This window comes from Malurus melanocephalus, unplaced genomic scaffold (assembly GCF_030028575.1).
Source record: "Malurus melanocephalus ecotype Western Australia unplaced genomic scaffold, MMel_1.1 scaffold_41, whole genome shotgun sequence".
Taxonomy (NCBI): Eukaryota; Metazoa; Chordata; class Aves; order Passeriformes; family Maluridae; genus Malurus; species Malurus melanocephalus.
Window position 1 is genome coordinate 183,650 of NW_026623273.1, and position 15,560 is coordinate 199,209.

Here is a 15,560-nt window from a genome sequence, read left to right on the forward strand (position 1 = left end):
ACAGCTCCTGGTCACTTCATGGTCACACCCACCCATGGCAGCAGGACAGGTGGATAGCTCACTGTTTCCATCTTTGTACCACCTAGGTTACAGAGGTTCACAGAGATTTTATAAGCAGCAGTGAGGTTTCCAAGATTCCACCAAATTGTCTAGTTTTTCTCTTCTGCAATTTTTGCCTCTATCCCTTTTCTTAAGGAAGTAATTGACACTTGAGCAGAAACTTTCTTTTCAAGTTCAGGTCAATTTGAGCTCCGTCAAACTGACATTTAACAGAACAAATCATCCTGTCAATGATAATTTAGCTCTGACTTATGGCTGAAGGAGCCATAGTATCACATTGTCAAAGAATCATCATAGAATCACAGAATGGTTCGTGTTGGGAAGAAMCTTAAAAATCATCCAGTTCCAATGCCATTGTCATGGGCAGGGACACTATCCATCAGACCAGAGTGSTCAAAGGTACATGTGAACCAGCCTTGAACACTTCCAGGGATGGGGTGTCCAAAACTTCTCTGGACAATCTGATTCACTGCCTCACCACCCTCACAGTAAAGTATTTTCCTAATATCTAACCTCATTTTATGGTCTGAAGCCATTCCCCCTTGTCCTGTCACTGGGAGCTGTTATGAAAAGCCCCTCTCCATCCTTCTTGCAAGCTCCCTTCAGGTACTGGAAAGCCACAATTAGGTCACTCTGAAGCCTTCTCTTCTCCAGGCTGAACAATCCCAATTCAATCCCAATTCTCTCAGCCTTCCCTCACAGCAGAGGTGCTCCATCCCTCTGATCATTGTGGTGTCCCTCCTCTGGWCTGGCTCCAGCAGGTCCCTGTCCCTCCTGTGCAGGGTCCCCAGGGCTGGATGCTCCAGGTGGGTCTCAGCAGAGCRGAGCAGAGGGGCAGAATCCCCTCCCTCCCCTGCTGCCCACGGTGCTCTGGGTGCAGCCCAGGACACGTTTGGCTCTCTGGGCTGTGAGTGCCATGGCCGGGGCATGTCCAGCTCTCACCCCCAGCACCCCCGAGTCCTTCTGGGCAGGGCTGCTCTTGGTCTGTTCCTGCCCAGCCTGGGCTGACACTGGGGGTGGCTCCACCCAGATACAGCATGAGCACACTTGGCCTCGTTAAACCTCCTGATGTTCCCATGAGCCACTCCTCGAGCTTGTCCAGGTCCCTCTGGATGGGATTCCTTCCTTCAGGTGTGTCAAACCATCACTCAGCTCAGCATCACTTGCAAACTTGCTGAGAGTTCACTCAATCCCTTCGTCATCAGTGAAGATGTTAAATCACACTGGTCCCAGTACAGACCCCTGAGGGACAACACGCATCACTGATGCCCATTTGGAYTCTKARTCATTGACCACTGCCCYCTGGATGTGACCATCCAACCACVTTCTCATCCATTCAACAGTCCCCTCATCAAATCCATCTTTTCGGTATAGAGGGAAGGATGGTGTGAGGAGTCATGTCAAAGACTTTACAGCAGTGCTGACGTGCCCCACACACAAACAGGCAGGAGCAATGTGCTCTGAATTTGTGGCTCAAAGCACATAAAGAAATTCAGTACTGAAATCTAAACATAATATTTTCATTGCTGGGGATAAAAGCAACCCAAAAACTAACATTCAGACTGGGATTCTTCTACACTGCTGAAGACCATGGTCAACTATTAACTATCCATGTATCTGCTACGATATACRTTGCAGAGCAAAAGCCTTTATTTATTTTATACAACTGTCTTTCAYGTTAGCACCCTGTGAGGCTGGTGGATTGCTGGAACAGGTTAACCAGAGGGGTTGTGGGGTCTCCATCCTTGGAGTTATTCAAAACAGACCACACATGACTGGGGACAGCCTGCTCCAGGTGGCCCTCAAGGGTCTACATGATTTCTGGTGGTCCCTTCCTCCAGGAAAGAATTATTCTGTTTTATTGGGAAATTATGTGGAAATGTACATATTTACTTCCTTCCTGTGTAGGCTGTTAAATGCAGGAGGCTGTATTCCAACAACAAGGATTTCCCACACTGCAGGCCAGCTGCACTGCTGTGCTCTGGTATCCAAATTCTCCCAGCCATTAAGAAGATTTTTGCTTTTTGCAAACYCTATTACCTTGCCTTTGAGCCACACAAAGCTTACAAGCACTGCAGACAAACTGTCTCTTCCTAATCCAGTAGAAAAAAATTGGATTTGGATCCTAGGGAATGGCAACAGAACAGGAGCTGGAATGGCAGCATTGTAAAACACAGCACATGATTTTGGGAGAGTGCATAGAGAGGGAAAATGTCTGCTCCTTGTTCTGAAATGATAAAGTCCCAGTTTTAAACACTTTTAAAAATAAATTATATCTGTTTTGCTGAGCTGTTCCCAGTGCTCCTATGTGACAGCCGTTCTGACCTCAAATACATGAATCTGCAAATGAATGCAATCTTCTGCATGATGTTTCCTCTCTTCTTTTTTCCTATCTTACATTACAGAAGATTTGTACATTATAGAAGATTTGACCTAAACCTTAATGCCTCAGTATAAAGTCTAACATAGAATTATACATCATTTAACATCTGTCATAGCAAATACCATTCACCAAACAACAAACCATTGATTTTCTAATAAGTAACACATGAATATTGGCCTATTAAGTATAAAGTTTATGTACTTCAGTATATTTTATTTCACTTCTGTCCTGGAACAGACAAAAAWTTTGAATTTATTCCCTCTCTCTGAGTTGGTTGACCTCAGATTAGAATTGAGATCTCACCCTAATCTGGACTCATTCCCTGTCCTTTATTTTATATTTATAAAACATCATGATCATTCTCTGTTGGAAAGAGAAAAGAAGTGAACTGAAACATTTGGAATCAGATATATTAAATATTTAACCATTTTGAGACATCTCCTATCATTCAGTAGAATAATTGAAGAGTTTTCTTGTGTTTATCATTCAGAGGATGCTGATGAAAGTTGTACAGAACAGAAGGATGTGTTCTCCAGCACTGGATCAAGCCCTGGCTGGTTTTAATTATGTTTCTGTATGGTTTTCAAATGGTTCAACATCACCTTCATTAACTTTCTTCCAATGTCCCAAGATAAACTGAGAACTTTTCCTAATTTCTCCCAACTGTCCTTAATCCTTCTTATTTCCAGCTGTTTGACTAACTTAAGAGACTTGAGAGAACTTTTCCATGAAAGAAGTCAACACTTTACAATACATAAAGATCCTGCTGTGCCCAGTAACATGATACAAAATGTGCAGGATTTTCCAGATTTTCCTTGGACACAGGATTTAATGCTGTGGAGGACAAAAACCGAACCACAGACATTTAGAAAGATAATGAGAATGTGGTATATGATTTAATACCGAACTACATAAAGCTGTTTCCAGTGGAATTTCATGTGYGTGTTAGCTAAGAGCTTTTGTAACACTTTGCAGTTAACTAAAATTTCTGACCGCATGTACAGGATTGTTATTAACCTCGGGCACTCAAGAAGTCAATTCCTTTGCTTACATGGCTGGAAGGAAGGATATAAGGAAGGCAGAAGCTGCAGGCAACACAAGTGGAGCTCTGCTGACTGCCTGAACACGTGCTGTGATTTGCTTTGCTTCAGATGTGATGAGAAATGATTATTTGTTTCAGGCCTGTTTGTAGAGTTTGGAGCTAGGATGTTAACTCTTTCTGTCAGAAACTTCCTCTTCATATGTGCCAATATTAATTGTACCCAATTAAAATTAAAATTAAACTGCTCAACGGTTTACCCCCAAAACAGATTGAACAAAGACAGATATAAACTTGTGCTTCCTTAAACATTGCACTCACCTCTTCTTCCCTGTGGTACTCTGCAATGAGGTGGAATGGCACTGTGTACAGCGTGCTGGACATGACTCCAAAGAGTGAGCAAAGAGCCAGGGTGGAATTGACATTGGGAAACAAGCCAATTAATCCCGTACCCAGTCCAAAAAGTAGGTATCCAAGGAAATATAGTCCCTTTAATCCTATGTATGGCTGAAGGACTTGCTGCAAGTCTGTGAAGAGAAAGCAAAAAATGTTGATAAGAGTAGAACAAAACAGGTCATATTTTATCAGGGAGTTCCTTTTTAAGGGGTTGTATTTTACAAAATGCAATGAACGAGATAATCTTGATGATTTTGGAAATTGCCTCAAATTATTGTAGGTATGACCTTGCCAAAAAATACTTGCTCACAGCACCTAGAGCTCAACCTGCATCTCTCACTGTGGCTGCACCCATGCTGAACAGATGTTCCTCAACACAAAGGCTACACAGAAATGCCCACAGTGAAGCTCCAAAGGTGAAAACATTTCCTCCAAGCCTCTTCTGGATGCTCAAACCCCCAAAGTGCTACTTAGTTGAGTTTTTGGAACACAAGTAATTTTTTAGTCCTTGGGAGGAGTTATGGTGAGTTCTCTCTGGGGATCTGTGCTAGCATGTTTATACATAACTTTGGAGAGCAAGATTCAAACTTCTGGCAAGAGCTTCTGCATGGGGAGTGCAAACGGGGAGAGAGACCACCTTTGAGAGCMTACAGCTACAGCATTGCTAGGGGAGAGAGCATCTGAGAATTCAGTCAGGCAGTTATGTCCAGAATGATTTTCAGTGTTCAGGGAAAGTTCACTCCCACAGTGACCCCTCATCGTGTGGTGAAGAACTGTTTATATTAAAATAAGAGTTTCTAACAATGCTGAGAATCTAACATTCCTCAAAGCTTTAATGTAGAAAAAAAAAGCCCAATTTGGCATCACTTGATGTTTTTAAACGATGTCAAATATGCAAATAGGCAGTGTTGGAATTCATTCATGGGTACTTACAAGAATAGAGTGATGAAGCAACGGCGTTGATGCACAGTCCCCAGCATCCCATCTCCACCCCTGTTTTGTAGGTTATGTAGAGCGTGGAGTTGTGAGGGGCATAAGGATTACCGTGATACACAACCTGAAAGAGACCACAGGGGCTGGCTGCAGGAGTGGAATGATGGAATGTCTCCTTCTCACGGGAGCAGGGCCCCATCCCTGGTGGGGAGCACCTCAAACATTAAGCAGTGTCCTAACATCCCATTTGTAATTCTCCACATTTCACACTCACCACCACATCCCAGGCTCTGCCTACTTTATTACCCTCTGCCTTATCCTGTCTATTTTACATTGACTTATTTGCTCTTTTATGCTTTGGGTGTCTCACTTCCAATTAACTGCTTCTCTCCACTTCTGCCTTCTTGCTTAGCCTTTCTTTCCCAAATTTTTCTATAATTATTTTCTGTTTTCTCTTTCAGGTTTACCTCAACACGCTCATTTTCCCACAGAGTTATTACCTTATTCATTTCCTTATCTAGAAAAGCAAAATTTTTTCTTTTAGTTGTTCATCTACACTGCAAGGGAAAAAACTCCTCCCTCCTGCCCAGMAACCAAGAATTGCCCCAGTTAGAAAATCTGCCCATCCTGGAGCACCCCAAAGCCAAAGCAGAAAGGACTTGGGTTTGGATCTGCTCTGAGAGCTTCATTTGGAGCAGTTAGACAAAAATATCTTTACAAATACTGAAAGGTTTCCCCAAAGACTACATAGACATGTTGGAACAAGGGCCTGACCTTAAATAGCTGGTTTACAAAACTAATGTTGAGCCATCCAGATATAAATGGCTTTGACACCAGTGCCATTTCCTCAGGGAACACAGTTTGGTTTCTTTTTGATAGAGGAGGAGATGCTACAAGGAAGGAGAAGCGGGAGGATTTTATACTTTTACCTGTCCCATGAAATCTGTGAAGAAGAGCATGTTGGACAGGAAAGCCATCCATCCAAAGAGGTGGCTCACACACAGACAGCGATAGTGGTATGGCATGCTTAAAAGTGTATTCAAGAGTGATTTAAGGGTCATCTGCCTTTGTTCCTAAAAGCAAATATTTAACAGTAATACAGTATTATTGCCCTGAAGCTAATGAAATAGCTGACAGCAAATTAAGAAGGTCTTAGCATCTTTTCATTGCTAAATTTCCAAAGACTTTTTTTTTTTTTAGTAAGGGTTGCTTGGATACTGAATTTCCTTCAATTTATAAAATTCACAGAAACTCTAGAAGAGAAGGGGTATGCCAACAAGAATGTAACATTTCTTGCTGTTATGATCAGTAGGTCAGTAGGACTATTATTTCTACTGTGTAGAACCACAGGGAAATTTTCAGCCAAAGCAGATTCAGAGAGTTACAAAAAACTCAACAAATCAACAACAGAAACAACCAGAAACAAAAATTATTTCTTTATAGAGACCATCAGCTTTACATTTAAAATTTAAAGTTACTGTAGGAAAAATATGCTCAAAATACATCTGAAAAATTAAAATRTATCAGTTGTGGATTTCTGAGCATTTCTGAGACCTCATTCCCATTCCATTCAAAGTGCTGAACTCCCTAGAAAACTTTTGCCTCTTCAGGCATATCATGAGATTACTGCTCTGCGCTGTCCTCCCTCCCATGAAGCAGGGGAAGCCATGGTTCAGCACAGCAGCACACAGAGAATGTGAGCTCCAGCATCTGAACACCTCGTGCCATAGCAGAGAGAACTCATTTCAGAATCAAGGCTTCATTGGTGCTGGTTAACAAATCTCACTGATGAGGATAAACAAATTTTCTCACCATCTTCAATGCCCCATGTTATCTCCTTCCTCCTTGTCTCAGCCCTGTGCCCTAAAACCCTCAATTTCTTTCCCAGACACATTCATCAGATCATTTTTATCACTTTTTTTTTTTTTTTACAACTGTAGATGTGTTTGATATCAGGTGTTTTGACACATAATTTTTCCTGTATTAAAGCTCGTGCATGGTTCTGTGCATTTAAAGAAAAAGAACAGATTTTAACTTTGCATGATGGAACACTTCCAGTTTTCTCTCACAATRTTTGGAGACAACAGTTTGGGAGAGATGTTAAGGGAAGATGTATGTCATGAAATGTGGAAAAACTGCAAAAGTTATGTTAATTACTGGAAATTACTGGACTGAATCTTGTCTTGAATTTGCTGTAAGATGTCATTTTTTCCTTTCTTCCTTCGGTGTTGTACTTTCCACAATTCTACTTTCCTTTGAACAAGGCTATGCTGCAAGCAACTCTATGAATAATCACCACATATAAAGTTGGAAAATACTTTGCTTCAGTGTGAGGTTTTTAATCCTCATAGGAATGCCAAAATTCAAGTTGCAGTTGCTGACTTTCACCTTGAACTGTGTATAGTCCAAATCCCTTGGAATTTCTCTTGGCATCACTGTCTCTTCTAAACAGGGCAAGCTTTATATTCTACAATTATGAAAACCAATGAAAATATTCCAGATTGACTCATTAGTGTTATTTCAGTGATAATTACTATTGTTTGACCTGGCTTATTTTGTAATAACTTAGTTTGTAGTTCTTCCACAGTTTTGGGGTTTTTTTTTTTTCATTTCCAGTCAAAGTTTTAAGATAAGGTCATGGAACTACACAGAACACCACAGTGAATGCAAACAACAATTTGACAGCTAGAGAGAAATGTTTCTTTCTATTTAGCTATTTTAGAGCATGGAAATGGAAACCAGAAGTGTTCAATGCACACATTCAAAACATACCTACACACAAAATTAATGCTAATTTAAATAATGTGCTGAAGTTTGCCTCAGTTTAATCGCCTCACCCTTCAAAAGCTCACAATACCAAATAATCTTCTCTAGAAAATCACTACAACTTGGGGCATAAAATGATTCACAAGAATACAGAGGAAGCAATATGACTTGGGTTTTATGGAGGTGGACCCTGAATAATTTGGCATCATGCAAAAGAACACAAGGCTAATTGCTTTGGGTGTCTGTTCATACTGTAACAGGTCAAATCTCATTAATAATCACATTAGATATTAGCATGTGAGAGTACAGCCTTAATTTAGAAGAAGTAGGGCCATGATGCCTGCAATTAAAAAAAAAAAAAAAGACAGAAAAACAGGAAGCCAAACCATTTTTTCAAGGAAGTGATTACAGTAATGAATGAACTCAGAAAACATGTGCCACAGGAGACAAATCATTAAAGCAGTGAGTGTCTCGAACTTGTACACACTCCGGCACATCAAAGAAGCACGAGACTGATCAAAGCCCTGGGACTCCAGCAGGCTGCCCAGCCTAATCAGAGAGGAGGCGATGGCACAGCTCACCCGCGGCGGACACTGCAGCTTCACCTCGGGCGTTACTGACCGCATGGGACATTCCTTCACAATCTGCTCCCCTCACTGCCCCTGCATCACTCTTTTTTTTTTTTTTTTTTTTTTTTTTTTTTTTTTTTTTTTTTTTTTTTTTTTTTTTTATTAGAGCCTGCATGGTCCAAGCAGTCAATGACACTCAGCATCTCTAACAATTTGGAGGGTGCTCAGAGTGAGCAGTGCTGCTCAGGCTGGCTGCAGTGGGGGAGCCCAGACAGCATCACAGTGTGCTGGTCATGTTCTCCTCACAGCTGTTGCTGTCTGCCCCACTCTGTCTGGCATTCTCATCACCCAATGCTCCTCTCATACACTTTACATATGGCATAATATCATTTTTCTTCAAGTTAGAAATACCAAGTACTRTTATAAAACAAATCACAAATAGTAAAATGTAATACATCCCTTGTATTTATAGATTAAATACAAGTATTGTGTTTATATATATAACCATTTAATATATAGTGTATATATAACAATTTGTACATGCTCAATAAGTGTAACCTGACTTATCAAACCTCTGTATCATGGACCAATATAATGACAAGAGATCAAAAGTGAAATTAAAATAACAARCAACTGTGTCACTTTTTTTTACACATGGCTTGCCTAGGGTACCGTGAGACATAATACCAAAGTCATCAACACAACATTAAAAAGTCATCATCTCTTCCCAAGATACTCTTCCAAAAGTACACTCCCCAGATATTTTTCTAGTAGATTCACCTTTTCCTAGGGGCCTTCGCTTGAAGCAATCTCTCACAAAAATGGATCAGAAACAAAATAACAGTGGTCATTTGAAACTACACACTATTTTCTCACAACTTAAAGTTTTGCCAAGGACACAGCTACAATATTGSTCAAAATAAAACTAAAATTCTAGTAGCAAGGTAGCAGTGCTGTAGAAGTAGCAATTTTAATTTGAGTACACATTAATAGCCAATGAAATGTTGAGCAGCAGGAAACCCAAATGTTTACTAGACAGGGAATGCACATTTTATATGCACTATGTACAAAATTGTGAGGACTTTGGTGGGAATTAGAGACTACCATCAAAGATTAATGGTCTGTAGTCTTTATATGCAATTTTATTCTAATTATATAAAGACTAAAGAACAAAGTAGATGCTCTTGACAAAATTCACRTGAGGAGGGTATTGAAAGAGTGACATGGAGAAGAACCAGGTTCTCCCTTTTCCCTGCCAGTTGATCAAAGCATCAGAACTAGCCCGTCTCATCCCTCTTGCCTGCAATACTTTCTAAAGAAATAAAAATTAAAAAAAAATTAAAAAGGCAACCAGACTTTCTTCTGTCTCTGTATCCTGGTGGAAAGTTCTTTTTCTGCGCATGTGAAAGGGCAACATTACAAATTAGAATTAGCTAATTGAAGGCTCTCCAAGGATGCAAAGATGCGTCCTATAAAATAATTTCTGCACTCACCTCTCTGCGTGATGTGGCCGCGCATTTCCCAGGCTTGGCTGTAGCATTTTTCTCAATACACATTGCTTTTAAGTAACCATTCTTGACTTCCTCATCTATGGAGTTATAGTTATGAGGTTCAGTCGCTTCCAACAAGAACTTTGCCTCTTTGTTTTCGTATCTGAGCGGGATTTCAGGAATACTGCACAGATGTACAGTAAGGCACACTATGAAAACCAAGGCTGCGAAGAGGAAAATCACCTGGAATTCTGATGCCAAGCTATATCCTAGTATAGTTTGACCCCAATCCATAGCACCTGTCAGGTAACCCAGGGCTCCTCCCAAACCTACAATGGTGGGGAAAGAAAAGGAAAAAAATATTCTGCTGATATTGATAGAATAAACAGAATACATAATACCCTAAACATGTGATSCCTTCTCAAAATGTTCAATAATCACTCTTCAGACACTTATCACAAGACATAGGAATACTGAGCTAATCACACACATGAACAGTTATTAAAACATCTCTTGAAAAATCTCATCAGATCTGCTAAGCAGAGCTCTCCAGAAGTTGCCTGAACATAGACCAACACAGGCTCCATCTCCTTTTTTGACTTTCTGAAGTTTTATTTTTTCTTTTTTGAAATGATAAAAAATGCAAGTAAAACGAAATAAAACCCTACTGAAATTTATCTGGGGTTTTTTTTTTTAGTTTCACAGAAAAAAAGTTTTTTAAAATTATGTTGAGACTATCTATCATTTGGACTTTGTAAAATGTATTTTATTTAACTTAGTCTGAACAGAAATACTGTGTCCATGTGAAATTTTTTTAAAAAAAGGAAATAAACCCAAAARCATTGATTTGTAGTTATACATTTGGAAAAGAAAGCAGAATGGAACAAATGTATGTGTGTAATCCCATTTACTTATTTTCTCAGAACAGGCAGACAAAAGGGTAAAATGAGAATGCTACTTCGTGCCTTGAAGTTAATTTCTTCTTTTTGCACACAGGGATGCACAGGGAAGTGCCCTCTGTTACATTCAGTACAGAGCTCTGGTAGGGGTGGCAGTTTTGTAGGGTCCTGACACCTCATTATCCAGGTGGCTCTGGGGGATGTGTGGGAGTTCCACAGGACAGGAGCTTTCCAAGGACTTGGAAGCATTTCTACTCTTCTCCTTAGGAGAACTGATAATGTATAGCAAAACATCCATGCCTAACAAAAACTAACAGCATCTACACTTGCTTCCCCAACAAAACATGGGATTTTGATTTCTTTCTGGGCTTTCTGTACGTTTTGCCCCTTCCTGGGTTTGATTATGGTCCTCCTTCATTGTGTCCTACGGCATTTCACATTGTATCCTTGTTTGTTCTCGTGCAAAACAATTAAGCTGTTAATAACATTTTAAGAAAATCTACACTACATATTTTCAGTGTATGTTTGCAGAGAGAATGACATTTGAGGTTGTCTTTGCAAGCTGTTTTGAAAAAGAAAAAAAAAAGAATCAAGCTATTGATTGAATGCAGCCTGAATGTTGTGTGTTGGATTGTGTGCACTCTTTCTTCCACTTATATAAGTGGCCATGGGTTTCATAACTGCAAAGCCATCAAATGTCAAACCCTAAACTAGAGGCAAAGTGGAGAGCAAGATCTTAGAAATATTAAGTACAAATGTAAGGAACTAAAGTGAGGAAAATAAAGAATTTCTAAAACAGAATCTAGAAAAGAAATGGGAAGATTGCTCTCTGTGTCTAATTGGGATTAAACAAGGAATGACAAATTTRAACTGTAGGAAATGAATATTAAGATTAAATTTTAGGGAAAACTAACACCAAGGCCAGGGAAGTGCTGCCTTAGAAGGTTGTAGGACTCCAATCAAAGGAAGATTTCAACACCAAATTAGGGAATTTTCAGTTAGGAAGGATTAGGATATTGATGAATTTGGTGCAGAGAGCACAGGGTGCTGGACCCATCTTACTTCATGTTATTTGTTCCACATCCCTTTTCATAGTTCAATACACTGAATTGGCTAAATCTGTGGCTTCAAACTTGGAGACATTTTAGTATCATCCAAAAACATTGTAAACAGGGTTGTGCTGATTATACACACAGACCTATTCCTCTGTCCAAACAAGCGCTTTCAAAAGATTTTATCTGGCAGTTTCTAAAGGATAATACGGATTTCATTCCCATGTGTCTTTAAGCTTCCCTTATAAGCTATGTTCCTGGCCACAGGTATTTCATGTGTCCAAAATCAGTCTGTTGTCAGTAGCACTACACCTCCCTCCCTGCTGCTGAATTTACGTGTGTCAGCTCTCAGTGGGGCACAGTAGCCATAGAAATCTTTAGAAACAAAGATTTCATGACTTCTCATGTAGCCTGCATTTTGTCCAGTGCTTTCACAGGAATTGTCCTTAGATACGGCAGAGGCTCCTCCTGAGTTACTGCCCAGGTACACAGCCCTATGTGTATTCCCTGTGTGTCTCTCCAACACGGGGCTCACGTTGTRCAGATGATTTCACAGAATCACAGACTCACAGAATGTTCAGGGGTTGGAATGGGCTTTAGAGAATCCTTCAGTCCCATCCCCTCGGCCATGGGCACGGACGCATCCCACTGGACTAAGTTGCACAAGGCCTTATCCAGCCGGGCCTTGAACACTGTGTCGCCACTCTCACAGGGAAGAATTCCTTCCTAATATCCAGCCTAAATTTCCCCTCATCTGRAGAGTCCCTTTCCAGCTTCTCTGTAGGCCCTTTCAGACCTACAAGGAAGGCTCTCCACACAACCTTCTCTTCTCCAGGCTTTGGAGAAGGCCCCAACCTTCTCACCCTGTCTCCATAGAAGGGGCACTACAGTCCTCTTAYCAATTTCACGGCTCTCCTTTGGACTTTTTCCAAAAGTTTCATGTCCTTCTGTAACCTGGCAACATTCCAAACATGTACAAAGGCAAATGAAACTGTTAACTTCATTTGCAAGAAACTGAACCACTTGGATCTCTTTTRTGGAAGCTGTGAACTTCTGAATTTTACACAGAAGTCCTCTTTCTGTACAGAACATAGCGGAGCACTGCTGAAGAACGGAAATTAACTGGTTTGTGCAGCTCTTGTTCTATGGTGAGTCGGAAATGTTACTGCAATAGTCATGAAAATGTTACATCAGTTAATTTTTCCTCACTGAAAATTTGAAAGAAACCCCCAAACAATCTGAGCAAGCACTACTTCACTTTTTTAAAAGAATTGACTACTCTTACTTAAATCATGTCTGTGTTGCTGTAATTGTTTATGCCTGCAGCTTTCTGCGGTAGAATTCTTGTAGCAACAATCACAAGTTGCTGTTCTCTGGAGTAGTGAAAACCCAGCAATAAAAGACTCGTGACTGGTGTGCAGGATCAGATGATCATTTCATTCAAGATTAGAAACACAATGACCCATGCAATTACCTTCCCCTCCTCTGAGAGGTGGGGAGGAAAAGAAGGCATCTGAGTACCTGTAAAGAGGGCGTGGTAATGCAGACCAATCTCTTTATCCTGATGAGAGCAGACATCAAATAAATACGCTTTGATGGGACCATCAATAAAATCAGCTGCAAAATCAAAGAGCACTACTCCCAGCATGGTAATGACTATTGCCCACGTCCGTCGCTTTTCTCTCTCCTTGACGAAAGCTACAAAAAGAAAACACCCTCATTCTGACAGCGACAGTGCCATGTTCTGCAAATCCACATTTTGTCTTTCCTGATACCTCAAAATCTTAACAGTGACTGGTCATGCAAGGGAGTGCAGTGACACCTAAATCACATCAGAGAAGCGGAGAAACTGCGCTGAGCTGCATAGCGCTGAGCTGTGCTAGGTTGACTTAATGCCTTGAGTCAGCACATGCTCCGAATGCTCCAAGTTCCATGACCAGGAGCATCACTATCCTTCACCTACTCCATCACACCTCAAGGCAAGCCCTGGTAGCCTAACACACACATTTTGCAGTACTTTTGGTTTATTCTATTTGTTCCACCCATATATTGTTTYAGATAATCAAGAAATGACTGCAACATCTCTCTCTGGGCAAATGAAATCAAGTATACTCAACATCAATAATATCCAGGAAGAGAGAATAAATCAATCCATAAAGACACGTACATCCCCCATCTGCCAAGGAAGCAACAACTTTTTGTCAAGGCTTTAAGACGCTACATCCCAAGCGAAAATGTGGCAATAGGGATGTCAGTCCTATTTKACTTTGTTTTTTTCCGCTGTAACACAGTTTATGTAAGTTAAAGAATTCTGTTTTCCACCAGCACAACACAGTCCTGAATTAAAGGCATGCATTTTGAATACTAATCCATCTAAAATAGGGATTCATTTAGATATGTATTACCTCACAAAACAATATTATCATTTAAGCTAACAAGGTAGATGTTAGTTCATAAAAACTTCTATGGCCTAAGCAAATCTTTACTTATAGGAGCTTATCAGGTAACTAGACAGACACAAAACAGATTGTAATCACATGCACAAACTACAGAACACTATGCACAGGGTACATAACATGCAGTGTTAGGRTTGAATATATACAAAGATTCCAGGGCCCCCCAGCTCTTTCAGAGCACCCAATGACACCGGATTTTAACAGTGCAATTTAAGAAGGAAAAAGGGGAAGCCCTCTGTTTTTTCTGATTCAAAAGGCTAGGACGGGTTTTGTCTGTCAGCACAGTGCGTGCCCCTCACTCACCTGAGATCATCACGTCCCCATTGAGGTACAAAGCCATGCCTAACAGCATTATGATGCCCAGACCCAGAATGAAAGGTCGCCTCCTGCCCCATCTACAGGTGCAGTGATCACTGGCTGAACCTACCACAGGCTGCAGCACGAAGCCCAGGATAGGGCTGATGAGCCACACGAGGCTGTAGAGGCTCTTGGGCAGCCCTACACTGAGCAGCACCGGAGTGACAAAGGCGGCCTCCACGGCATAGCAGAATTCCCGGCCGAACATGGCCATGCTGTGCATCAACAGCCTTCTCACTGCTCGCTTCTTTGGCACCACTGCTCCAGTCCTCATCACTGACTGCTCCAGAGCTTCGTCCTTCTCTCTGGTGCAGTCCATGTCGGCCTTGGGCACTCCAGAGACGGGTGGAGGAGCCCCGTGGAAGTCCTCTTTCGTTAAGGTCACTGCTCCGGCTGCGAGCAGCGCCATGGTGAGCTGGTGCTGCCTGCTCTGGCTGACATGGGGCCCAGATCATATGCCGGGTGGGATCGGTCTGTGCTGGGGGAGGGACTCACATACTTTCATGGCTCTGCGATCACAAGTTATGCCAGGAAGGGGGCGGGGAAGTGTGTGTTCACATTAGCAGATCTGAACTTTTGGGCGTCTGCACTGCTCTCAGCCATCCACAACTAAGGAATTACTTGTTTACGCATGAAGCACACATACAACGGGAACATATATCACATGGTCCGGGAGCAGGATTAGCCTGACACAAAGCTGCTCCTCTTGTTGCTGTGAGACAGCAATGACACCAGGGAGATAAGAGTCTTCATCTGTCCATTCTGCAACATGACTATCAGAGAGATCATTCCCTGCTGACTGAACTGAGAGGAAAAGTCTGTATTTATCTGCTGATCTGGAAACGGATTTTAATACACTTCATGGGGATGAGTAAGTGAACATATCCATTGCCCTTCAGCATCCGTGGCAGATATAAAGCTTGACCAAAAGTTGTCATGCAGCAACWGATGACTACTTTTTTGCATCTGCTGCGTACTGCCCTCCAAAGAACTGATTATTTTCTCAGTTTCTGAAAACAAAGGATATCAGGATCACTTGGAGTTGGGGTTTTTTAAACAGTCTTACCTGCCAGGGGGAGGCCCTGAAAGGAATCTGTAGTGACATTATTCAAACTGTACCTTTCAGGTTAGGCACCCGAGTGAAGCAGCTGATCTAAGCT

At 41.3% G+C, this 15,560-nt stretch overlaps 1 protein-coding gene across 2 annotated transcripts in view; it reads right to left on the bottom strand.

Moving 5' to 3' along the window:
* SLC45A2 (solute carrier family 45 member 2) overlaps positions 1 to 14,945 on the bottom strand; it is an 18,213-nt gene extending 3,268 nt beyond the window's left edge. The window contains exons 1-7 of one of the 2 annotated variants that reach the window (XM_057364656.1): positions 14,347 to 14,940; positions 13,109 to 13,285; positions 9,640 to 9,965; positions 5,741 to 5,884; positions 4,812 to 4,935; positions 3,777 to 4,009; positions 519 to 542 (exon numbers count right to left, since the gene is read on the bottom strand). In XM_057364656.1, the coding sequence (XP_057220639.1) occupies positions 519 to 542; positions 3,777 to 4,009; positions 4,812 to 4,935; positions 5,741 to 5,884; positions 9,640 to 9,965; positions 13,109 to 13,285; positions 14,347 to 14,809 (1,491 nt within the window). In that variant the 5' untranslated portion in view covers positions 14,810 to 14,940. Of the gene's footprint in view, positions 1 to 518; positions 543 to 1,362; positions 4,010 to 4,811; positions 4,936 to 5,740; positions 5,885 to 9,639; positions 9,966 to 13,108; positions 13,286 to 14,346 lie in introns of those variants that run through there. The other variant, XM_057364655.1, reaches the window with a different exon arrangement.
* Between the last annotated feature and the right edge of the window lie 615 nt (positions 14,946 to 15,560).